The sequence below is a fragment of the Balearica regulorum genome, chromosome 17, assembly GCF_011004875.1.
Source record: "Balearica regulorum gibbericeps isolate bBalReg1 chromosome 17, bBalReg1.pri, whole genome shotgun sequence".
In the NCBI taxonomy this organism is placed as follows: domain Eukaryota; kingdom Metazoa; phylum Chordata; class Aves; order Gruiformes; family Gruidae; genus Balearica; species Balearica regulorum.
In genome coordinates, this window is record NC_046200.1 from 13,334,070 (window position 1) to 13,360,569 (window position 26,500).

General features: G+C 53.3%; 1 protein-coding gene across 2 annotated transcripts in view; it reads right to left on the bottom strand.

The window, feature by feature from the left end:
- The window catches only part of RBM19 (RNA binding motif protein 19), a 68,714-nt gene that overhangs the window by 17,241 nt on the left and 24,973 nt on the right, over positions 1-26,500 (bottom strand). For both annotated transcript variants that reach the window (XM_075769389.1, XM_075769390.1), the window contains exon 22: positions 7,066-7,171. In XM_075769389.1, the coding sequence (XP_075625504.1) occupies positions 7,066-7,171 (106 nt within the window). The remainder of the gene's footprint in view (positions 1-7,065; positions 7,172-26,500) is intronic.

The following is a 26,500-nucleotide window of genomic DNA, read 5'->3' on the forward strand; positions in this document are numbered from 1 at the left end:
AATCTAAAAGGCCCCCAGAGATCATCCTACTTGGAGCACTTTGCTCTGATGGGGCAGGATTCATCTCCATCAGTGGCTTTGACTCGATCATTTATCTTCTACGTACTTGCAGCAGAGCAAATACCCACAGCCACTCCTGCAGGCTGCTGCTGCTCGCTAGGGAGCAGGCTGAAATCCAGCACAGCAAGCGGCTCAAGGTTGTCGGCAGCCTCGCATCACCCTGGGACCACACCTGAGCCTGGAAAGGCTGTCGAGATTTTGGGCAGCACTAGACGGGTCAAATGCAAACCAGGACCCTCACGGGCAGCGCAGCAGCGCTGGGTTAGCAGGGGCAGAGCAATCTCGCGACTCTCCGCCCACCCTGTTCTCTGCTGGCACTCAAACGTGAGTAGAGACGTTGCTTTCTGCTCAGGGGCGACAAGTCTGAAGAAGCACAAGCTCGCTGGGGAAAGCTGCCTTCCTCTCACCAACCATTTGTTGGCCACGGTGGCAGCAAACGTGGCAGCCAGAAGCCAATGCAGGAGTCCTCTTCTCTTTTTACCTGCAGTGGTTTGCTACATTACAGAAATCCAGAGGTTTCCTCGTTGTTAGATCCTGCTTAATGACATCCATACAGCTATCATCTCTTGCTGATGTTGAATACAAGCGTGCCGGCCAGCACGGTAGCTCAGCTGGCTTTCTGTGCCTGTAGGCAAGCGGCAGAGACACTCAGGAGACGGCGACTCGATCCAGGGAAGGTTGACTTTGTCTTTATTTCCCCACAGACTTTCAAGGAAATTCAGGACTGAGCAGGATTGGGCCCATAATGCAAATACACCAAGATGCCGGTCAAACATTCTCATCCCCAGGGGCCCACAAAGTGCTCCACAGCAGTATGACACGTGGCTGGGCACAGGGGTCAAGAAAAGGAGCCCAAAATGCTCTTTTAAAAACCCCAACTAAGGCTGGGATTAAGTCAGGTTATAAACTCTGCAAACTCGCACCCCTGGAATGAATACAGCAGCCATAGGACCACAGAAACACATCCCGCTGTCCCCCCGGGACGTGTCCTCCCATCTGGAGGCCCCCAAAACAGCATCCGAGTTGTCCTGGAGAAGCCCACACCTCTCCTCCGAGCCGTTCGCTAAACGGCAATTCTGAACCACTGCGGTTGTGCCCAAACATCCCGTCTCGGCGCAGGGGGGCTCGGCCTGCAAGAGGCTTTGGCCGCCCATGACCGCTCCTCGGCAGACGCGACACCACCTGAGCCGCCGCCGGGCTGCGAAACTCAAACCAAACCCCATTTCCAGTGACCAGCCCTCGGTAACCTGCGTTTCCCCCTCCTTCTGACTCCCTTTCACTCATATAACTCTCGTTCAACACAAAAAAGAGAAAGGAGGAACACCAGCTCCACCTCCTCCTCCGCACCTTCGCCAGCTCCCGGGGCTGACCCCCGCGGGGCAGCGCGCCTCCTTTTTAGGGGGGGCGCGTTCCCCTCTGAGGGGCTCCAAGCCTGGCTGGTGCTTTTGCAGCTACAGCTGTTTTTATTTGCCGCTGCTGTTGTTTTAAAGGCCTATTTTCACTTGGAATGGTATCCAATTAGCAGAGCAATGTGTTGGCTTAAATAAACACTCGGGGGGAGGTGGCAGTAGGGAGTTGTGATGGCTGTTTACGTTGGCACAAAGAGCTATTTCCAAAGCCTGGCAAACAACTGCAGCTCTAATCGCCGGGTCTCATTTGTTAATTTATACTTTTTAATTTCTCACTTCCCGCAGCACAAGGAAGAGGAAGGTTGGAAGCCTGGATGCGACTCCGGCAAAGTGGCTGTGCCCCGCGGCAGGTCACGGAGGAGGGCAGACCGTGCCGAATACGCCCACGGTCGTGGTGCAAAGCGCGGCGCTTGGTGGGCTCTCATCCTCAAAGCAGCTTGCTCTGCCACGTCCTCCTCGTTGCAGGATTACTTCCACGCCCCAACGGGCACGCGTAACCGCTCGGCCCAGTCCAGCGTGAGGCATCCTGCCCTAGATTTGCGGGGAGCACTGGGAAAGGTCACGGAGCAAGAGCTGCCATCAAGTTGTGTTGCGTGGAAGAAACCCGCTGGGAGAGACGCATCTGCCAGCAGCCTGGTGACATTGGCCCTTCCCAGCCGAACACGCTCCCAAAACGAGCTGGTTTGAACCCAGGATGAAGCAAAGCCTGGGATGCCGGGGTGAGATCGCAGGGACCCTCCCAGCCCACCACCGCTCCTCCAGCCCCCGTGGAAAAGGCGATGCTGGGACCCGTGCTCCCCACGTCCCCACCTGCCAGAGGGGCTCCCGGAGCTGGGGCAGCTGAAGGGAAGCCGTGCATTTCAGGTGAAAAAACACCTAAATGGCATTTCCTTTGGAAACCAGGTGAAAAATAAAACTTACAGCTTCATTGCTTTGAGAGGAATTAAGAGTTTTTCAGGGGAAAAAAAAGAGAAGCCACCGATGATTTAAAAGACAAAGGGATGAAAGGGAAAAATGGCATCCCCATACATCCACGTTGCTGGAAATCTTCCAGCGAGAGGAGGAAATTTGCCACTGCTGCTATTCCAAATGAAAAGATAGGTAGGGAAAAACTGTATTTTAATTACATGAAAAATATGAAATGAGGCCAAGCAGATTGGCTTTCAAAGAAAGTGAGGCTGGAGGCAGGAGCTATTCTCAGGGTACGGCTCCTCCACCTGAGTGTCCGCCTTCCCGGGACACCTTTGAAGACCGAAGCATTGAACGGCCAGAGGTTTGTTTAGTTGTATCTGAACCAGGGATAGAGAGATGCGTGATATCTGCTCATGCGAGAAACAGACTCACCAGAAAAGACCTCTGACTACGATGGCTTTGCATTATCTTACACCTTTAAGAAAAGAGGAGCCTCCACCACACAAGGCTCGGTATCCTTAAATACCGAAAAAGGATTTAATTAAAGCTGCTGCATTTGGTAATACACCCACTGGCAGGTAACACCGAAAGCTGAAGAGCCCTGGCAAACCTCGCAGGTCTCTTTTGCTTTCCGAATGCTTTAGGGGTTGCATGAAAACCCTATGGACTTCTCCCACTAGAAAACAGGATGCGAGTATGCTTAAAAATGTCATTTCTGAACCCTCCCGCGTATGATTTTGTAGAGTTTGGTTTGAGCTTAACGTCATGGCTCAGTGCGGCAGGATTTTGTCGCTAGCTCTGAGTACAGCTTGGGCTGGGCTAGAGCCCAGGCGGTGGATGGAGAAAAAGTGGAGAGAGGAAGGGGAGAGGCTGGAACAGCAGCTTAAAAATGTTTGTGGGATTCAGAAAGGGAAATTCAAAATTAAGCGGTGGCCGATAAACTCACACGAAGCCCGGGCTGCCAGGACAAGACAGACGCTGCTTTGGAGCAGAGCCTGCTGCGCCGGGGCGGTGGAAAAGCAGAGATCAAGAGACCGGACCATTGCATCCGTCACCCCTGAGTGCTACAGCTCCATCCCTAAATGCCGTATTAATTTGGAGGACAGTGCTGCTCTGCCTATAGATTCCCCCTTGCCCTATTAAATACTCAAGCCGAAGAGCCTCCGGGCTGGAGTCATTAGAGGGACAAAGGGTCAACAACATTAGGAGATTGATATATCTCCCTTCCTCGCAAGAGCCAGTCCCAATTGAGGATGCTCTCTGCGATGCCAGATGCACACAAGGATTTTTCCTTCCATGCGCGTGCATTTTTAAAGGGTTGACTGTCTTTCCCAAATGGGCAATTTCTATTTGGAGACCAGATGTATTTTTATATCAACAGGGGAAAAAAGTAGAAACTCGGCTTCCAGTTAATAGTTCAAAAATAAAAACAATCCCACAACAATTCTGCACAGGGAACGTCAGGAAACATGTCAAACAGTTAATACTTCCTTAACCGGGGTTAATGTGTTATTGCCAGCGGATCACGGTTCCCCTACTCATCCCCTTCCATGCACTCCCTGCTAGTGGTCAGCTGGCACTAGAGATGTAAAACCAAAAACTTGATCGGCAGGCATAAACCCCTCTTTGTGAACACTACTTTGTCCCTCCTGTTGCTGTCTTTGACGTGGGTTCCTACCCGCTTCCTGGCTTTGCGCGTGCTGTGATCTGTTAAATGCTGGCGACACAGAAGAGAGACGACTGCTAATTTCATCTGATGGCCGTGTAACACTCCCAGTCGAGGTCCATCCATCACCCTGGGAGCCGTCAAACGACCCAAGAGACAGCCCCAGCTGCAGACATCACCGTGGGAAAGCCAGGTGTGAGACTGGGGCTCTGAAGGACGAGCAGATGATGGGGAGAAGATGCTACCACCAGCAGCATCCCGTGCCCTGCCAGAACGTCACCTCCCCTGCAGCAAGGCGACCCGCTGCCTGATGAGCGCGGCTCGGGCGCTCACCCCTCTCCCAAGACAGCACCTTTTGGCAGGGTTGGCGCTCGCTGAGCGGGTGGCAGAGCATCAGGGGAGGCCAAGGGGATGAAACCCAGCCCGATGGGACTGGTCTGCAGGCACAGCATTGGGGAGCTAGGAGGGGGAGCCCCCACATCTCTGTCCTGCCTCTGGAAAATCTCCCTATGCAGTCCCACAGCAGCTGTGACGGCTCAGAGAAAAAGACAAACACGGGAGGTCACAGGCTTTAAATGCCCAACAAAGCCACCCTAACTATACTATTACAAAAACATCATGTTTTATAAGATGCTTATAAGCGATTTCCAGATTACCACTCTCAGCAAAAACGTCATTGATAGTCACAGCTATTCAGCTCAGAGGTCTCCAGGCCCACTCCCCTCCTCTCATTTCACTTAGCAATAAACTCTAAGCCAATTATGTCCGTGTTTACAATATTCAGGATCCTATTCATCAATACACAGCGCATCCGTTTCCAGACGGCCAATGGAGTGTACTTGATGTGCCACTTGTGAGACAATTAAATCCCTCAAAGAGACGAGGGCGGAAAAAAAAAAAAATAGAAAAAGAAGAAGGAAGAAGAGCTGCTTTGCTGGAAAAGAACCCCCTGCCCCGAGCGATCTTCTGCAGGGCATCTCACTCCCTGCATGCTCGCCTCCCGCGGCCTCTGCGAGCTTTGGGAGCGGCGCCCCAGGCAAGCGCCCTGCCCGGCTCTCTCCTCTCGGGCTGGCTGCCGGCGCTCGATGGGTTTCCTACCGTTGAGATCTCTATTTGTCCAACGCAGCTGGAATCGGCCACCGGGTCCCCAAGAGGCTGGAGAGGGACGGGAGGCAGACACTGAGCCCGTGCCCTGTTTCCTCCAGAAACCAAGCAGAAAAGTGGGTGCTGTCTCATTCGCCCCCAAGCCAGCAGCTGAGCAGCAGTAAAGAACCAGCCAGGTCCCTGTACGCACCTTTTCATCAAATGCTTCAAGTTTCCTTAGGAAAAGACTAATTCAAAAACCAGGCATAAAGCCTGAACGACTCTGGAGCGAAGCAGAGGTTAAAGCAAAGCTGCCCAGCGCCGGGGTTTGAGCAGAGCCGCAGGCACGGCCCACCGTGCAGGGAGGGGAACCGCGCTCCTCGGGGGGTCACTGCACCCCACGCTGCCCAGTGAGGTGGCCCCCAAGGGGAGGACGAATGCTGAGCGGAAGGAAGTTTGAATGAGGATCGATACACGACTAACAAAGAAACTCCGTGTACTGTGTTATACGGGAGGTCAGACTGGAATGGATGATCTAATAGTCCCTTGTGATCCGGGATCAATGAATCCTGTCTAAAAACATAAACACAGGCTACCTCTCCTTCCCCCTCCTCTCTCCTCCATCTCTGCTCACAGGCTCAAGAATTTGGAGTCTCAGGGAGTCAGTGGAGCCGTGTGGTCCCTTCCCTGCAGCAACAACATCCCTTGGCCTGTGCCCACAACTCTGCCTCTTCCAGATGCTGCTCAAATCGCCAGGAGCCAGCGGTGGGGCCGAAATCCGCACTGCTCTGGTGCTGGCAGCACCCACGCAGCAGCTTACAGCAGGGCCGAGGACCCTCTTCTGCCCAGCGCAGGAGGGACCGTGCCTGGTCCAGCCTGTTCTGCACCGCTGGCAAAGGGTAAGAGCAGAATACTATCAGACAGGCTACAACCCCCTTGTTTCTTCTGCAAGTACAGAGCTTAAATATATAGGAAAGCTTTTAAAAAAAAAAATGAAGGAGAACATTTTGAACAGCAATCTATCCCGGCTTAAAACGCTATGGAATATTTTGCAGTATAAAGTGCATATGGATTGCAAAAATGTCAAGGTATTGGAACAATGGGTTTTGCACGTTTTGGTTAAAGCAAGACGTGCTTTTGACCTGCAAGCGTCAGGAGCTCAGTTCCCGGTGCTGAGAAAGGCGTTTCCCAGGCACCGCTGCCCGCTGCCGACGTTTTCCATACTGCTGTCAAACAGCCAGTGCGAACCACTCTGAGAAAACATCCCTGGCCAGCCCAGCACAGCGAGCTCCCCTCTTCGGACCAAGACAATCACCGGATTACATCTTTGTTCTTGTGTTCAGCAAGGCAAAGCAGACACAGGCCCTCCTCCCTGCTTGCCCATCCTTTTGACCAATTCATAACTACTGCTCCTCTGTTATGCTCGCTACCCGAAAAAACACCAGGGTAAGGCTGCTCACAGGGTGGGGGTCACAAAACACACGGAGGAACTGATGAATAGAGACCTCGTGCAGCTTACAAAGCAGCAAAGAGCCACAGTATCTAAACCTCCCCTAAAGCCAAGGCAGTGGTGGAGGTGGGACACGTAGTCAAGTTTCCTGATGCGTTATGTTGGGTCAAAACCATCTCTTTCAGCTTCTCACCTTGCTTCTGACAAACTCCTGTCCTTCTACTTCACAAGAACTTTTAGCCATTGTGTCAGCTGCACCAAACCTCTGCCCAGTACAGCTTAGGTTGCTGTTTCTGTCACGTAACCTCCAGTGGTGGTTGCCCACATTGGGGTTTTAGCCTCAGTGCAGCTTTGCCAGTGAATAGTAATGGCCTGCCCCAAATCTGGGCTAAGCCTCAGCGGGACAGAGCCTCCAGGCTCCCCTCCTCACCTTCTGCTCTGAGACCGGGCTGGGAGCGTGCCAGAGGGGGAGGGCTACATCTCACCTTGGCATCCTGCTTGGTGAGGAAATCCACAAATCCAAAGCCCCGGTGGGATCCTGTTCCTGCCATTTTCTTGGGAAGCCGGACGGTCTTCAGCTCTCCAAAGGTGCTGTGAATTAGAGAGGGAAAAGCAAAGACACTGTGAGATCGAGGGAAGAATAAAGCAAAAAAATTCTTTAGTAGAACTGCTGTGCTTCTCCTCCCTTCAGAAGATCTGCAGAACCCAAGGACCCAGCCTGCATGCCATACCCTGTTCAGGGCAGGCAAAGAGCATCTCCAGGTTACCAGGAGGCAGGACTGCTCCTCACCACCATCAAAACATTTATTTGACCTTTGAAGAGGGGCTGGAGCGCACAGGATAGGGGCATGAGCCAGAGCACAGCCTCACGGGGAGCTACTCTCTTTCCAAAACCTCCCCCCATCCCAGAGCCTGTTGTGCGCATCATGTTTGCAAAGATGTCATCCCTCTGCTCTGTCGATGCTGGGCATCGAAGACTGGATTTCCTCGTTTTAACACTTCACTTGGGTACCTGCATTTCCCATTCTGCCGCCAGCCACCCGACCTCTTTCATGAGCTAGAATAAACTGGTTGTATTTAAGCTTGCTAAGTGTATAAAGGGAAACAGGTGAATCCAGCAGACCCAAGTCCCACACAACAACCCCCAGATCCAGCAGCGTTTCAGACAAGTTTCTGAGTGCCAACGGGACAGAAGGGGAAGAAGAAAAAAAAAAAGGGGGGGGAAAGAGGTTCACGTTTAGCTGGAGGACATGGGACAGGGCGGGCAGCATCCGCGCTCGGACACGGCCCAGCAGAAACCTTGTCACAGCATGCCTGCCCCTGGAGAAGAAATTTGTCACTTAAGCACCAAAGCACAGAGCCATCCCACCAGCTTTGGACCTTGTTCAAAAAGCTGAAAACAGACCCAAAGGCAGCACTTGCTGGACACCCCTCTGCAGTGCCGCCCCCCCCCAGAAATTCCAAGACAAAGCCGATGCTTTCTCTGCATCCGAGCTCCAGCTTCCCCTTCTCCTCCCCTCCCCTCGGGCCCATTTATCAAACACATATGCACAAACTGCAGGCAATAAATATTTAATGTGGACCGGGTCTGAATAGATGTGTTATTTTATTTGAAAATCTACACACACGCGCGCATACACAAAAGGAGCCTGGGATGCAGCAGTGCCAAAGAGCACCTGGGAATAAACACAGTAAAGGCCATAAACGCTCTCGTGAAATGATATAAGCTAAATCCTGGGAGTTAACCTGGTGCACTGGCAGCATGACCAGGCATTCATCTACCCAATTTCCTTAGGCAACGTGGTGTGTAAATGTACCATTATGAAGCCTCAAAATGAATCCGCACGTCTCCTCCTCGGCGCTTTCCCTCCCTCTCTCCCTCCTGCCCCTTTCGAGCTGGCGCTACGCAAACAAACAAACAAACCCGAGCGGAGACGAGGGACCAGCCTTGGCCGGCGGGGATGCTCGGCTCCGGGAGCAGCAGGAGAGTCGCGTGGTTTCCAGCAGCAGGAGGGTCCTCCTGCAAAGGGGTGCGGGCGATGGGGGTCCCGGGAGCTCTGCAGGCGGCTCTTCTCGCTTGCAGCATCCCTGCAGGATCTTGACTGCCCCAGTTGGGGTAAAGGGAGAGGTAATGAGAGAGGTCCTGGCCCAAGGAGACGACCATCTAGCTAGGAAAGACAGCCGGTGGGTTGCATGGGCAGGGGAGTGCTTGCTCCAACCTATCGCCCTGTGAAAAACATCATGGGCATTGCCTGGGGGGAGCAGAATATTTGCTAAAGGAATACAAGCAGAATATTTGCTAAAAGGGAGAAGGTCTCAGACAACACCTACTCTGTGCACTAAAACACCACGTGTCTCCCTTTGACACTGACTCAACGCACAGGATGGGCAAGAAAGGACACGGGGGTGCCCGGCAGGAGCAAGACGGCTACGGACCCCAGGGTCAGGGGACCTGGGGAACCCGTGCTGATCCACATCAGCCTGGGCAGAGACAGGAGAACCTGGCTCTCCCCTCCTCCCCAGCTCGAGCCACCCATGCTGGGAGACGTGCGGAGGCGGTGGGGAGCCGATCTGGAGCGGGGCTGGCCACAGGCATCTCCCCGGGGAGAGGGCTGGGGGGGAGGCAGGCTGGCGGTGCCCACCAAGGGCTCCCAGAGAGACGGGTCGGTTGGAGGAAGCTGCAGGGGAACAGGCAAGGGGCGGGGGGGCGAGGAAAGCCGAGGGGCACGGCAGAGACAGGGCTGACCCCACCGGGCTGCGGAGTAAAACACCCTCCCTCCCGCTGTGGTGCTAATTAGAAACCACAACACAGCAATTACCATCCTGGGAGCTGCGAATGAAGTGGAGAGCCCCGGCCTTTAATGTTCTCCTCTCCAGCGCCAGGCAGAGACTCACACCTCTCTTTTCCAATTATTTCCTCTGGATTTGGGGGGAGAGAGGCAGAGGGAACCCAATTACCCCCCGCCGTGCCAGGCTCCCAGTTCCCAGAGAAGCCAGGTGCTGCCGTGGTTCCTCCCACAGCTGCATCAACGCCGCAGCCTCCCGGCTCCGGGACGGGTGCGCACGGATCGCACCACGGCTGCCACCGGCAAAGCCACAGGGGCGGGAATGGTGGAAGGGAAAGGGATGCCGCACATCGCCAGGGTAAAATCTGAGCAAGATGACACGGGAAGGAAGAAAGCAGCTTTTATACACCTAACTGCGTCTCACCTGTAAGATCCCACCGAGCTGCTTTCAAACACACTTTCAACATTCCCCAGGGTGGGGATGGCTGTGGAGGCAGGGGGGCTCACAGCAGCTCAGAGCCGGTGTCACCGCCACCTCCTTCCCCCTCCGGCACACAGCTCCGATGGGCGCAAACGGCGTGAAAACGCAGCACATGGCCCAGGGTGGGGGTTCCCCTCGGAGCTGAAGTCTCTCTCCTCTCTCCGTAGCAAACTGGACGGAGATCAGAAAGCGCTGGCACCAAACCGCGCTGCCGGCACAGAGCACAGCACCGTGCCAGGCTCCTCGCCCCAGGCACGACGGTTTACAGGGAAGTCCCCGGAGTTAGCGTGAGTGTGAAACCCCAGCGGTTTCTGGATTCGTAACCACCGGCATCCGCATCTTCTCCAAGCGCTCCTGAGCCCCTGTGCCACGACTCAGCCACAGCACGAGGGCTGAAGGACTTTGCAGCTGTGGGAGCAAAAGCCCTTTCCTTCTTTAGACACCAACTTTTCCGCAGTCAGCCTGGCGTAACTTTGCAGACAACTGTAACCTCCTTGCTGGTGAATCCTGGCCCCGCCAGACCCACGTGCCTGGCCCCGGGCTGGATTTCTGGCAAGGCACCCCCAGGGTTCTTGGTGGCACCATACCAGGCTGCAGTTTCATCCATAATGAGCGCAGCCAAGGTCTGCAGCAAAAAGAAATGTCTTATGTACGAAACTTCCTCGTGGAGCTGCTCGTGATTAATACACAAGTTTTGGGAGAGCAAAAGCCAAAAGCAAGAACTTTGCCACAGAGGCGGTGGGTTTGCAAAGCCCCCAGCGAGCTGCCATGCACACAGCTGTTCCATCACCTCCCGGCTTCCTTCCCCATATATTCATGAAAAACGATGTCCAAATGGCAGTCCTCCGAAATCCCGAGCGGGGGTCAGGGCCCGGAGGGGAGGGCAGAGTGCACGCCAGGCATGGGGGGGGTTGCAGGATGTGGCTCTCCCGGCCTCCCCACGTGCCGCAGGCAGCTTGTCAGCCAGGCTGCCAAAACCCGTCCTCACGCCTGCGCTCGCTCTCCCAGGCTTGGCGCGTTTTCACGTCGCTGGCTGGAAGGGATGACAGCCCCGAACAAATGCTGCAACTAAGATATTTCCTAAATGAGAACCTTTGTTTCGTGCTGATCCAGATTTACAAAGGCAGAGAGGAAATCAGTAAAAGCCCGTATTGGTCCTGGCTGAGCAACGATCCACGCGGCTGTGGAATAGAGACAGCCACAACCTTTCCCTTGACAAGTTCCAAGCTCAGCAGAAACACACGATGTTGCCCGAGATCCCCTCCCTACCACCCACGTGGGATCTGGCACTTCTACACAGCGTTGCCGGGTATCTGCCGCTCTCCCGACGCTTTGGCAGCTCTTCCCGTGGTGCTGCGGCCATCCCTTCGCTTCCCTGGCTGAAGAGAGGGAAGATAAGGAGATTTCTCCTCCGTGCTCTAAGACGCACGCTGCAAGCTGGCTGCAGGTCAGAGGAACATCACTCCTTGGGAGTGTAATTATATCCTTCTGGCACAGGCCAGCTGGGAGGCAAGTCCTTTGCCTGCTAATTATAGGACATTATATTGCTATTAAAGAGAGCACACTCTAGCTCGGTAGACAACATACTGCTCACTTGGCTTTGCCTGTTTCCTAAAAGGTGCTTGCGCATCCTTCATCAACACGGCCAAGCGGTGGAGGGCAGAGGGGGACGGGGATACAGGTGGTCTCCAGAAACCCTCTTCCCTCCTTCGCCAGCGCGACACGCAAGTTCCCACCCTGCAGCTCCCTCCCCTTTCACCACCGCTCTCCTGCTGCAGGCACAGCCCCAAATCCACCCCAGTATCTCCAGCCACGTGAGTCCCAACCCCATCTCCTGCCACTGACTCTACCACCTCTCATGTTTCTCATCACCTCGCTCAGCTCCCGATGTCTAAGTCCAGCCCCACCGCTGCCCCAGGCAGCCGCGATGGCCCTTTGCACGCTCTCGTTCATGGGACAGGTACCTACAGATGAGGTTGGACAGTAATCCAGCTGGGAAATGTCCCCTCAGAGCATTTAAACTGCAAGCTCCCTGGGACAGACCAAGACCTGTCCAGCCCTCACCATTATTTTCAAGACCCACACACAAAGATGCGTTCATCACTTTTGATCTTGGTGTCCCCTCAGCTACGAGCTGATCAAGCACTCTTTGGTTGCCAAGTTCTATAGGAGAGAGCACAACCGACACCGCAAATCCATGCACATAGTTGGAAAGACTAACTGCCGTCCAGTGCCAGAAGAGCAGATCTTCTTGGAAAACAAACAAAAAAATCACCCTTAGGTCTCTCCAGACACGTACAGATGTCCCACTGCATGGGCCAGTCCTAAACCCCTCTCTCTGGTTTATCTCCCTTCAAGAAAAACAAGCCAGCCATAACCACGTTAAAAACCGATCATGAAAACCTCTAGCAAGGTTGCCAACCCTCCCATGGGTTGCCATCTACTGCCACTGCCTCCTCCCCCTCCATCCCCTCCCCTCCCCTCCCCTCGCTGCCTTCTCATCCCCAAGCCCTGCCGCTGCCGAAATCCCGCCTTGTGACTGATAGCAGCCCTAGGACAGAGCTCAGGCAAACGAGCCAGGCAGCGTAACCGCTCATCAGAAATGGCTCCGGGCAGGGGACGACGAGTCCAAGAGAGACAGAAGTCCTCCCCTTCCCTTGCTGCTCAACCTCTTCCCCAGCAGCAGGCTGCAGCCGCACTTCAGCCCAGCAGAATTCACTCAACCGCTTTGCAATGGTCGTCTTTATTTTTTTTTCCTCCTCGCCCCCAAATAGGACCTTCCCTCCCCCAACAAATTACCTCCCTGCCAGTCTCTGCTTCTGCGCCGATTTGCTGATTATAGCGGGGGGAAAAAAGAAAAATAATAATAGTCCTTTTTCTTTCTTTCTCCTTTAGGAATGCGGGACCCTGGCAAATGGTTTTGCCCCTGGGCTGAGCCGTGGCCAGTTCCACCCCCTGCATGAGAGAGTTAATGAAATACGCAGCGGAAGGTCCCTCCCGCCTCCCGCTCCAGGACTTCAGCTGACTCCAGTACGGCTAATCCCATTACAAGAAAATAACGTGGATAATTCAAGCTAATGAAATCGTTACAAGAATGTGGACAGCCAGGGGTGGACATTCAGAGCCAATTTAACACTCCTTGGTGTTGTTATCCCCAGCACAGGAAATATCTGAAAGGAGGAAGGGAAAGGAGAGAGGGAGGAAAAAAGCCCTCCTCTCTTGTTAGCTTAAATCCTGTTAGAGAGTTCAGGAATTAATCTGCCACCTATCTCCCCTATTACCATTATCATCATCATCATCAATAACGTCTCCTCGGTAACCTCGGAAAATTAGCAAACCAATGGGCAGGAGGGCAAGGCAGGAGCGAAGCCTCCTGACACGCTGAACCAAGTGCAAACTGCTGCTGCCTCCATCTCTCCAGCTCCGGAGGAGCCGCGGGGGCAGGAGACGACGGGTGGAGGGACCTTGCAGCAGACCGGGTGCCCCAGGGACCCCCAGCCCACGGCTGCACGGATGAAGCGAAGCGGAAAAGCGGGTCCTTGCCTGCCCTGGCCCAACCGCAAAGCTGATCCTTCGTTCCCGCAGCACCGGACAGTCCCGTTGGATAATCAAATCACCCTCAAAACTCCTACCAAAAGCCAGCGGTGCACAGGAGGAGGACAGCCACCTGCGTGCTTTGTTCTTTACTACATGGATCATCAAGTTTTTCCAGCTTCCTCTCCTCTTTGCCCAGGAGCATAGTCTTTGTTTGGAGGCCTCTTGACCTGCTGCCATAGCAAGAGCAGGTTTTGCTTCGTGCAATTCCTGTTCTTCAGTACCAGCCTCGTGCTGCCGGGACAAGCGTTGCTGTCTTCTCCGAGCTCAGCTGCTTCCAAGCGATGGACCCCTTCTCCAGGCCAGTTTTCCGGGGGAGACCTGGCCACGCAGCAAAGAGCCTCCTACGGCAGCTCTAAAGCCAGGCTCCCCTCCTGGCCACCCGAGCACCGACCGACGGCACGTGTCTGAGCTCAGCCGCAGCGTTTCACCACAAATCGTCCTTTTTTTGGTGCTGAGCGATTCCAGGCAGAAGCCGCCGGTCGCGCTGCGGATGCGGTGGGGTGCCTCAACGAAGCACAGCCCTGTCTGCTTGGGGTCGGAGTTGTGGGAAGCCTCACCACGACAAGATTTCAGAGCTATTCAAGCCTGTATCCTCAGTTCACACGGGATCATGAGTTCAAACGCGTTTGCAGCTGGATATGGGTGATTCCCACTTGTCCCTCTCCGGCGCTGCTGGGTGATGGCAGGACAGGTCACACACGCCCCCGAGCCGCGGGATCGGTGATGACCATCGGGTCCTGATGAGGCAGGAGCAAGCATCAAGAGATGCTGCAGCCCTTGAGCTACTGCTGAGGAGCTCAGCAGCCAGCAGCGATGCTGGGGAACCAAGTGGGGACCCCAGGGTCCTGCTCAGCCTCTGCTCCCCCATACAGGTGACCTTGCAAAGCTGCACCTCTCCCACTTTTACAGCTCACCACCTGCAAAGCCACAGCTGCTGTCTACCAACCTCACACAGACATACGATGCTTCGATCCATAGAGGCAGCAGAGGGACTCAGGATTTTAAAAAAAGGCAGTGCAACATGAACGTGACCATCTTTGGTACGAGACAGAAAGCAAAAGCCCCACAGCAAAAGCAGCAGCAAAGCTGGAAGTCCTGAAAAAGGGTGACCAGGCCTTGCAAGACAGAGAAATCACCTAGGGTCTTCTCTTTGATGGGAGATTGGGGCCAGAGAAAGGTGCACAAGAAGCACCTTGCTCTGTGGACCATGGAGATGGGACACGTGGTGTCCAGCCTGGGTGGCCATCCCCTCCCCATCCTACATGGAGACTGATGTGTTGTAATTTCCCACCTTTCCTCCACTGCAGCACAAATCACACCTTTCCCCTTTTCTCAGGCTTTACTTCCACTAGACTTGTAGGAAATGAACAGCAGCCAGATTCCCACCTCGCATCCCCCTGAATTTGGAAGCGACCAACACTTTCCAAAAGCTGCCCTGCCCCTGACAGGGGAGGGGGGGAGCGGGATGAGCCCCCCAGGATGCGCCCGGCACGCACAGCACCATTCGACGTCTCCGGGATGCTCTCTCGTGAACGCGTCTAATTACATCCAGACGGCGCTTTCGGCACACCTGCCACAGCAACTGTTTATCTTGCCGACGACTTAAAGAGCATCGTTTGCAAAGTTTGCTGGGAAGCAAAGCCAATTAGCATGTCGCCGGCTAGGCACAAAGATCCTCTTGCTTTATCTCCACCGTGGCTGCTTGGCAGAGGACCCTTCGGTGCTAATTCCCTCCCGCCGCTCCCCCCACGTCTCCTCGGCTCCTCCAGTTGGAAATACACTGCTGTGCTTTCTCCCAGAAAAGACCCAAAAGCGAAGCGGGGGGGGTTTTGCGAAGGGAGGGGGCAGTGGCGGCGAGCCAGCCCAAGCTGCCAAACCTGCCTGTACCAGGAAATGTCGAGAGCCGTGCTTGAAGGAGGAGAGCCGGAGGGGCAGAGCTGAGATGGACCACTGTGATATGCACGATGGAAGGTCTTGCAAATGAAGTGTTCATTTTATCTATTTGTTTAAAAACTCTGAAGCTGGGGAAGAGGCGGGCACCGTGCCTGTGGCAGAATCAAGTGATGCTTTGCCACAAATACATGCCAAAAAAAAAAAAAAAAAATCATCCTGGTAGACACAGCATCCAGGGTGGTGTGGTCTGGGAGTGGAGCGGGGAGAGCCTCCAAGGCCCCCACGTCCCCATCCCTACATTCCCCTCTCCAGCCGCCACACTGGCCCGGCACATCTGCCCCAGCTCAGACCCCCCCATCGCACCCCCCTGCCCAGCCCTCACCGATCTTTCCTCCTCCATCCCCATCATCCCGCTGGCTCAGGGTTCCTCCGTCCCAGCTGAAGTCTTTGCTGGGACTCTCCTCTCTCCTACCCGCAGTCTTTGCATCTCCTACCCCTCCCTTGTCACCTCTCACCAGGGACCACCACTCATTTATCCATGCTGTTGATTTAAGTTTCACTGCAGTGTCTCCCTGACGTGCCACCCCTGCTCACCGGAGTAACGGCAACGCTGGGCCCAGCTCCAGCACGCAGAGGAAGCCCATGAGATCCACCTAGAAACCAGTCCTGGGGAAGCTGGTCCAGCTTTTGGATCGCCCTCGCTCCCTGTGTCTTCTGCATGGGGAAAACTAAAATCATAGAATCTCCTGAGCTGGAAGGGACCCATACGGATCATCGAGTCCAGCTCCTGGCTCCACACGGGACCAGCACAATCAGAGCATATGACTGAGTGTGTTGTCCAGACGCTTCTTGAACTGAGTCAAGCTCGGTGCTGTGACCACTTCCCTGGGGAGGGAGTTTAGCTCCTTTTAGATTTATTGCATTTTGGCACAGATCTTCAGAAGTTATTTAGATGCTCAATACCACAAACAGTGCCAGAGACTACGTGGACATAGATGTGCTTCTTCCAAGGAGCTGTGAACTTACCCACAGGACTCTTGCTAACATTAAGTCCTGTTTTTTGTGGACGGCTCAGTCAGCAGCAGCTTCCCTTGGAGCTCACGATGAAACGGGATCAGAAACCCGACAGCTTCGGCCCCAGGCAGCCACGGGACCGTCCCTCTCCTCAAGACGCAAGACCCCAAGGCAGCGGCTGTTTCCCGTCGCTTAAACGGCTTGTTTAAAAAAATGTAGCAAAACATTTTACCCCTTCTCGATTTATTTTCCTTAACAGTTGCTTATGAGGGACCTTATCAAAAGCTTTCTGAAATTCCAAGTAAATTAGTCATTAGGCAGGTTTTCAGAACAGTAATTAGGCCACTCCATGCCCCTGATGTATTATTTACCTGAGAAGATATACATAATTAGGGCTCTTCTTTATAACTGGTATTACACGCACTAAATTCTACTCCAGTCTATCGTGTAATTACGCAATTAGGCTGCATGCTAAACAGAAAGAAACCAATTCTGAAAACCGAGCAAAAAGAAAAGAAAAAAAACAACAGTCATTATTATTTTTCAAATCCTCCATCACCAGCACAGTGGCAGGTCTTAAAATTTTAATATCCCTCCACTTAAGTCATTTTTAAACAGGTGCTGCAACCAGGTTTGGTTTCTTAATTTTGCCGCATTTAATCCTACTTTGCGAGGTTTAACGTCGTGCCAGAGATTCAGTTCCTTAAAGAGATTTGCTTTAAAGGCTGATGTTAAAAAGGGCCTTTTCCTTCCCCGGTCGGCACAGATTTGCCGTGCCGGTGGAAGCGGCATCGCGTTGTCTTGCGGCCTCCCTTCGCCGCTCCTCGGTCCCGCGCTCCTCCCAAACGATGATTATTTTTCAACAGCTTCCCAGCTTGCAGCTGGCAGCAGCAGACAGGTACAGTTGCTATGGTACGACCGTCACAGTAATTTAGCCCTACAGAGCTGGCTCCCACGGCTGAATTTAATGGGGCAGCGCAGCAAAAAAGAAAAAGACGGGGAGCGCCGGGGGAGGATGAGCACCAGCCCTTGGGTATCTGCAGCGAGAGATGCTAACGTGCAGAAAACCACGCGGCAGCCTCCGCACGGCTTTCGGACAGAGAGATGGCCACGGCCACCTCCCGATTTGTTCCCATCTTCCTCCTGGTTTGACTGCAAAGCGAGAGCTCAGCTCTGCCGCAGGTCCCTCCCTGCCCGCAGGGTGCTGCGCAAGCAGAGTCACAGCTGTGCGCGGCTGTCCTGCCTGTGTTTGCTGGTTCCCACAGACAGAGAAGCGTGTGCCATGGGGTCTAACACAGGCTGGGGACGTTTTTTTAAATCTACCTCTTGTCATAGTTCTATTTCAGAGTTGGCGAGATCAAAGAAAAACCACCCAGGACTTGCTGAGCACGTTGACGCCTCCCGGAGAAGATACCTGTGTATTATCCACATTTATTTTCACGCTTTCAAGACGATGATTCACTATTTAGTTAAAACACAACAAGACTTCCTTCTGAAACTTTACATCCCAACACTCCACATTTCCAAGCCAGTTCCCAAGGCACAGGGGAAGGCGCGGAGCTGGCACGGGGAACGCCGTAAGGTTTAGGAAGCCCCAGGTTTAAACACCACAGCTGGATTTGCACTGAACTCCGCAAGAGAGCTGGGGGTTCAAAGTCATCTGCTGGTCCAAAGCACCTGAGTCGGTGACCCAGAGGACATAAAAGTAACTGCTGTTGGACATGTGGGACTGAAGAAGTCATTCAAAACCAACAGAAAGGTCAAAATTCTCACTCTAATATGATTTAGGTTTTACCATTGCTTCTCTCTTTTGCCACCTTACAGAGATGAGCTCCGCTCCCAGTCCCGGTCACCACAGGGCTCTTCCCTCCTCTGCCACTGCCTGCCAGCCCCTGACGAGGCTCCGCTCTCAAACTCTGTGATTTCACCTAACCAGCGGCTTTCTTCTAGATGTTACTCTATTTTTAAATTTTTTTGTGGGGAGAGAGAGAAAAGACATTCAAGTATAGTGGAGAAAGGACCGGCTCTACCAGGAGAGCTGAGAGAGGACTTCTCTTGAGCCTTCCCCAGCCTCCCATCACACCTACCTCCAAGGACCACGCCAGGACCAAACTACAGCTTCCGCCACCTCCCTCCCATGGCGGCTCTCACCGAGATGTACAAACCACCACAGCCATGACCCAAACCCCGTGAAATCTCAATCCTTGCATGGACAGACTTCAACAAGAACCTCCCAACACTTGCAAAGCCTTTCGCAGAGCTCGCACCCCTAAGCCGCAATTCTCCCCGCACACAGCACCTTGCAGGACCAGGGCTTAGGAGCCACCAAATCACCGCAGTAATCACCAGCGGGTCAGGATTTCAAAGGAACCCACAGCTCCAACAGCGCTGCGATTTGGGGATTTATCTCTCTTGGGCTCTTTTGAAAATCCTGATCAGAGTGCAGCTCTGGTCAAAAGTAAGTTATGCTAAAAATAGTGCTCACAGGAAGGCCTGGTACAAATCTCCGCTCCTCTAGGATTGTTATGAGTCAGCTTGTTTCAAAGACAAGAGGAAAATTTGTACAACTGGCAAAGCAGTAAACACAGAAGGGAGAGTTAGCCAAGCCTCATGGTCCCCAAAGGGGGAACTGGGGCATCCTTAGGAGAAAAAGCCTTACTGTGAAGACACCGGCTGCACCAACAGGCAAAAAAATAAAAGAGTATCTCAGATACCAATGCAGAACCTCCTGCACTGAGTTGGAGGAGAATAAATATAGAAGCAATGAGATATTTATAGGCAGAGAGCTATTTTAACACAGCTCTGCTTTAAAGAGAATCCTTATTTAAGTCTTGTCCCTGTAAAGCTGCAGGATGACTTAGAAAAATAACCAGATTAATTATTTTCATCAGGAGAACAGAGAAACACGTAGGGAAGATCAAATGCATGCAAATGCATTAAGAATGTGGGAGCTCAAGTGAAGTGCTTCTGTTCTGGTGACTCAAATACAATAAGGATGCTGAGATCTCCTGAGCGCAGGCTGGTCTCTGAAGAGCCCAGCCTGACCACGTCTCAAGTCTGCCAGGGATCAGAACAAGACAAAGCAATAAAAACAGGCAGGTGAGGCAGGCTGGGAGCCACCACGGGGTTGTGCTCCCCTGACCTGCACCACCCCGACCAGCACCATCCTCTCCAGAGATGCAATCAACAGCAAAACATTAGATTTTCTCATTGCACTGGAAAAGTGATGTAAGCAGAGGAATATTTCCAGACATACCGGATTTACTCCGATAACGATCCAATTCACCCAGCCGGTCCCCAAAATCAGATGTGCCGCTGTTAGCCGAGCTATAATGGTTGCTCTCTTCCTGCTCCCTGTCCTTCGGTCACCCTTTCCCTCCCCGCAACAAGCTCAGCGGCTACTTTACGCAGTTGGACACATCTTCGCAGGTCACTCGGAACACTCTCAGAAGACGAGGACAGGGAGCAATTGCATGGTGCAAGCGGTATCTGAGCCCTCGTGGGATTCAACGATGACATTTCTACTCTATTTCTGCAGAAAGCTTGTTGCAGCCTCAGGATGAAGAGGAGAGAAATTTGGAGCACCGCGAAGAGCAGCAGAGCCCGCGGCGGAAGTCAACAACCCCAGCTGGTCCTCAACCGTGGGACTTGCTGGGCAAAGAAAACTGTAGCGGAACTAACTGCTGGTTGGGTTTGGGGTACTTTTTTTTGTTTCCTTATTTATGTCTCAGCATGGAAGAGCATTAGACGTGCAGTAGGGCTGCAGTGCAAGAACAGCGCAGATGAATTGGAGAAGCAGGAGCGTGCGTGTCCACGCACAGGGAAGCTGGAAGTCCACGCTCATCGGTGCTGCCCCGGGGCCGGGCACACACATCCCACCGCTGCAGCAGAGGCAGATCCTCCCTGTGGGGATGGACCTTTGCAAGGAGTGAGCCACCACCGGGCACTTACCACCTCCTCAAGGCAGGGAGATGTCCCAGAGGTGGGGACGTGTCTCCCCGCACTGTCCTCGCCCAGCGCCTCGCTGTATCAGTACGCAAACACCAGGCAGCTGTGAATCCTGCCAATGCAACCTTGCTAATTTAATAAATGGACTTTGACGAGGCTAAGTGCTTCAGTGCTCCCCATCCCCCTGCCCCAGCACAGCCCTGCCCACCCCCTCCCGACTCAAAGCCTCTTCAATAAAAGAAATTAAACCACCCAACAAAACTACACAGCCTGAGTGTTTTACAGCTCTGCTCTCCGGCAGGAGCCAGAAAAACGCAAAAGAGGGCAGAGTCGGGCAGGACAGTTCAAAGGCAGCGCCAAATGCCAAGTGGGGCATCTGTGCAGTGGGGTGCAAGCTCTCCCCATTATCCCCCTTCGGCTGTGCCCCCCCAAAAACCTTCAGGAAGGCTCATCACGACACCCTGGGCGTTCACGATAGATTGTAGGCAAGAGCAGACGCTTGCACCTTGCTGACAGATGCCATCAGCACAGCGTGGCAGCTGCAGGCTTGCCGAGAAGGTGAACGTGAGATAGAAACAAGGGGCTAGAGAAGAGGAAAAGAAACCATGTTGTTCTCCGTCTGTCAGAAACGCCTGCACCAGCTGACCCGAGCGAGCTGCAACGCACGCATGGATGCTGGGAGGAAAAAAATACAAAAGAGGCAATTGCACACCTAAAAATAACCTGCCAGGGCTGACTGGAGTCCAAAAGGGCCAGAGCCTGTGCTCCCAGAGGGGGCATTTCCAACAGCTTTGGACCACTGGCTGCCCGGGCAGGGACACCCGGCTTGCAGGGAGCGGGAGTCAGAGCAGGGACCTCATTTCCCCTTGCTGCGAGGCTTCCAGGCCAGCGGCTTCCAACAGAAGATCCTAATTTTTAGAGGCAAAACAGAGAGGTACAGCTCTCTGAGCTGGTATGCAAGCTGCTATGCCCATATTCGAGTTGAGGGATTAGATGAAATGGGAGCAGGTAATGACTCCCCAAGAAGAGATGCTCTGCTTGAATAGAGGCACTGGCCAAGTTATGAGCTTTCCTCTAGCTCCTGCAGCGATACCAAGCAACAGGGCTTGGGAAACCACCTCCCATCATCTGCCTCTGAATGGCCACAATGTCCCACATTCCTCCCAGAAGGAGCATCTCTGCTTCTAGCGGAAGATCTCCTACACAGGAAAGAGTAAAAGCTAAGAAGCATCGCTGTGGGCTGGTCACGTACAACATGCTGGATGACGGTCAGCTTTAGGTGTGGTGCTTTAGCCCTGAGAAAGGAAATTCAGAGAACCTTCCTGCCAGCACTCGCTGCTCCTAAGGTCAATGCAAAGGTGGAGGAAGACACTGCACCACAGAGATGCCAATGTCCCCAAGGGATGTCTCTACGTAGGATGAGACTTCTCTCGGTTCACACATCAGAGGATGGCCTTTTCAGGGAAGAGGGGACCTCAGAAATGAATCAGAGGAGGTTCAGAGCTCTGCAGGCACAAGTCACAGGTCCCTTAGGGCTCACGGGACTCCTCCTCCTGCACAGGCAGGTAACTCCCCTCCCAGGATTTATGATAAAGCCTTTCAGTCTCAAACAGGATGGGCCATCAGCTCTCTGCTGTGGGGCGAGAGCTGTGCCTCCTAACCTGGCATTTCCTCCTCTGCTCTGCAAACAGGGAGAGCTGAGCTGCTGCTGCGTTCTGCCAAGCGCTGCAAGAAGTGCGGCCATAGGGGACACCATCAGAGAGAAGGGGGGAGGAGATGATCCTTTCAGCCCCAACCCACAAAAAAAAAATACAAGAGCACACGTGGAAAAAAGCTGAGACATCTTCAAGGGATAAGAATAACAAAAATTGCTGGGGAGAGAACAGAATCCCTGTCGCCAGAGAACCTTATGGGGGGAGCGAGCTGCCAGCCAGGATGGGCTCCAGAGCGCTGAGCCTGCGTGGGAGCTGTCACAGTCCCAGCCCTACCTCGCGTGACGGTGAGAAGTCCCTGCAGAGGTGACAGCTCTGGCAGATGCAGTGAGCAAACAGGCGAAAAGAGGGAGAAACGAGAGAGGAGGCAATGGCGGGCGGGGAAGCGATCTTTGCAGGCAGAGCCAGGCTGCGCTCGCTTGGATTAAAAAAGGAAAAGGGAGGCAACTGGTTAAAGACCAACTTTTAAGCAGCATCCTCGCTGCCCACAGGTAGGGCAGGGCAGTTGGCAGCTCCCCTCCCTCCTTCTTTCCCTCCCTGAGACTTCCCCGCTGCAGCAGACCTAATTTCATGGGGTTTTTGCACAAGCAGCAAGGTGGAAAATGATCATCGGGAGGCAGCGCGTGGCGAAGCAGCCCCAGTTCCCCAGATCCCCCTGCAAGGTGAGCAGCTCCAGCCCGGTCCCGCTGGGTCGGTACCGCAGCGAGGAAAGAGGCTACAAATGAGCTTTCCAAATCACAGCCACGGTGCGGAAGGGGGACCCGTGCTCCCCCCATCCCCATCACCCTCCTGGATGCTGACGGGAGAGACAGCGCAGTCCTGCGTGACAGCGTGAAATTAATATGATTTTGGGGGAAGCTGGCAGTGAGTAATGAGCATCTGAAATACTGCATCTCCACCCCCTCGCCCCCTGAACTCTTTTAACCCTTCGGCTGCTAGCACAGCAGCAGGACCAAAGGGTGGGAAAAGACAGGCCTGGGTTAAAGAGAACCAGAGAGGGGTCACGCAGCCCACCTGACAACTGAATCTGCAGGGCAGGTTTCGGCACAAATCCCAACGGCGCTGCTTGCGATCACGCCCAGCCGGCGGAGGTGCCAGCATCAGCGCTCCTAGGCTTGGAAAAGTCATCGTTGCTGCCTTTCCAAGCGAGGCTCCACAAGCAGAAGTCAAAAAAAAATTGGGGGGGGGACGGGGGGGGACACACACACACTGAAGGGGGACCAAGCCTGTCCTCCAAACATCCTCGGGCAAGTCCCAGAAGGGCACCCATGAGGGGGACAGCCCAGCGTGCCCAGACCACCGATGGGCAGCCCCTCCGCTAACAAGCGGGTCTGTGAGCAGCACAACAAAGGAGATTGCTTTCCCAGGGTTGGTTTTCCTGGTGTCCAAAAAAAATGAGAACTTGGTCAGAAAATAGGTCCCATCTTCAAGAGCAGCTTACGTAAACTCCTGGATGTCTAATAAGGGTCAATCCCCTAACACCGCCTTCCTGGGAAGACAAGGTTCAGGAGCTTCCTCCTACATTGAATTGCACCAAGTTCTCAAATTTAAGATCTCCTCTACTCTGCCAGATGCCTGGAAGCGGTCAGGATACTGCTGCGGGAGGAGGAAAGGGAAGCGAGAAGATGAATGACCAGCCCGATCTGCCTTAGCTTGGTTTCTTTAGGAAAAGCAACGCGTGGGCAGGAGCACAGACAGAAAAGCTCACGGTGCCATCAGAAGCCAACACGGGTCAAACCCCTTTGGCAAGGGGTCTGCCCCGAGAGGTAAGAGGCTGTGCAATGAAAGATCCTTAATTGTAACCATATTTTAAAATCCACTGGATTAGAAGAGGTGGAAATGCTGTACCAGGCTTGAGGTTAAAAAAAATAATAACGCAAACAGAGATGCAAATAACGGACATGGTGTCATCCTGAGGAGAAAACTGTGATTCATTAGAGGCTTGTTCAGGACCTTCTCATGAAGTGAGACTGAAAAATAGCCACACGTATGTGCTAGCGAAAGACAGGAAGGTGGATGGGTCAACGTCACTGTGCGAGAACTCTAGTTAAGAAATGCAACAGAGGGAAGAATTTTAAGATCCAGAAAATAATCAACTTGATTGCTCCTTGACGTAAAGGCTAAGACACAAGCTCAAAAGTGAGCCTAACGTAATTTCAACACCACAGATCCTGCAACACCCCTGGCTGCCAGCCCCCAAAATAGCCTCAAGGGACAATTTTGAAAATGAACAAGAACTGGCTACAACATAAGGCGATAAACCCCACGTTTTTCCTTCCTTAGACACACACATACTACTCTTAACAATTCAGACGAAAGGAGACCTTATAATACGAATAGCACCGAGTGGGTTATTTACAGGAGACAGCAGCTCCTATAAGCTTTGTTTTTCATTTCTTATGGAGGAGCAAAATCCCACGTGTATGCACACACGTGCCAGTCCCACTCGGCACAGAAAAACAGCAAAAACCCCAAAGCAAAACCTCAGAGTTACATTTCAGTAAGACATTTCAAAAGCAGCCCCTTCCCCATCTCTCTCCACCTCCCTAAGCCCCTCCGTGCTGATGAGCGACGGAGTCTGTGCGTAAAAATAATTAAGTTCCATCGGGAGGTTCGGCTTGGTGCCTTGGCGAGAGATGCTTCGGCAGGAGTCAGAAGGAAGCAGCCTAGAAACTCCTTTCATTTGCATCGGACAACTGGACTGCGCAAAAGCAGGCAGCCGAAAACTCCTCGGCAGAGGTTTTGGGCGAGCAGAAAAGGAGGCCTGTGGGTATGGAGTACGTGGAGTGCAGAAGAGGGGGAAAAAACTCTATAAAATTCAAATACTGCAATGAATATTCAAGACGGGGAAAAAGAGGTGCTGGAAAAAAAAAAAATCTTCCTTCTGCTCTTGGGGAAGATGCACCTTTTAAAGCAACCCTGTCAAGATAACAGAGAGTTAAACATTTCCTTATCTATGTTAAACACCTTTATGATTCAAACCGAAAAACAGCGCTGAAAACCTATTGCACTCTCCCCCGCCCCATGGCTCATTTTGGATAGTCAAATTAAAGTGGCCAGTTACATTTCTGGTCTCTGAATATCAGCCCAACATCGCTGTGTTTGGGTTTCCAGCACATAAGGAAAAGGCTTGAAGAAGGACCAAAAAAAAAGTTTAATTTATGCTTTTTGAGATAGGGAAATAAATAAAGCAGCCCAGCAAATCCCTGCATTCTCATCCAGAGCTCTCAACTCAGGAGGCTGGTGCACATTTCTGCAGGTTGCTGCCTAGAAAAGCACCCGCACCCTACATTGCCCTGCGCACCGCTCCCGGGCACCTGCAATTTGGACACGGGAGCATGCAGGGATTAGTAAATCCCCCGTGCTGAGCCGGGCTGTAAGGCTGCACCTGGGGCAGGCTGTGCAGGAGAACAAGGCTGTGCACGATCCAAAGGCATCGGAAGAGCAGGGAGGAGAAAATGCCACGGGCGCTGGAACGCGGGTGGAAATGGAATAGTAAAGAAACTCCATCTTCTTCTTGCAAACCAAAAATCCACAGGCGGGGCAGAACCAGGACGGAGGGAACAATCAACCAAACAGCTTCCTAACCACGCCAAAGAAAACACGTGCAACAAAGACATTTTTTGCAAGCGCCTTCAAATTACATGGGCAGACGTGGCCCACACAACGAGCAGGCGAGAGGAGCCGGGCTGCACCTGGAGCACCAGGGTGGAAAGCTTCGATCCAGAGCAGCATCCTGCAGCCCCCCCACGCCAGACACGCTCCTCCTCAGACGCTCAGCAGCCGAACGCACAGATCTCGCATCCTAATTAGGAAGCTGAAATCCAGCATTAACGCAAAGCGCCACATCATCTGCTGGCATCATCGGAAGCCGCTTGCGTTTACATCTCCGGAGGATGTGGCCTTGAACCAGCTCACTGATGCTCCTTCCAACGCGTGCAGCCCTGCAGTGCTCTGGCCATGGGTTTGGACCACGGTTTTGGGAAGGCACCTTTCAAACAGGAAGAGTCTCTATCCCTAGGGATAGACCAAAACAGGGTAAAAGCGCTGTTGGCATGGGAATCCACCCACCGCTGAAGACATCAGAGCACATACACGCACCTAAGCATGCACTCGGATGCAAACCACCACGCCATCGAGTGCCTGTAACCTCGGGGATGGCTCTGGAGAGCTCAAAGAACGGCCGGTCACATTTTTAAACCATGAGAACACGATACAGCGATCCCACTCAACAGCAAACCAAACTCAGAGGCATCATTACTACTGTCAGTGCACAAATGTGTAACAAGACATGTTCCAGTTCTTGCTCCTAAAACTGTTTTTGACAGGTTTCCACCCGAACGCGTGCTTCTCAGCAAGATACACGTTCCACAGCCCTTCCGTGTGCTGGCACCAACGTCCCGATTCGCAGGGGAAGCCAGAAAGCTGGGATCCAACGCCGACCCGACGGCTGGGTGGGTGCAGAGCGCCCACCGATGCCAGCTGCTTC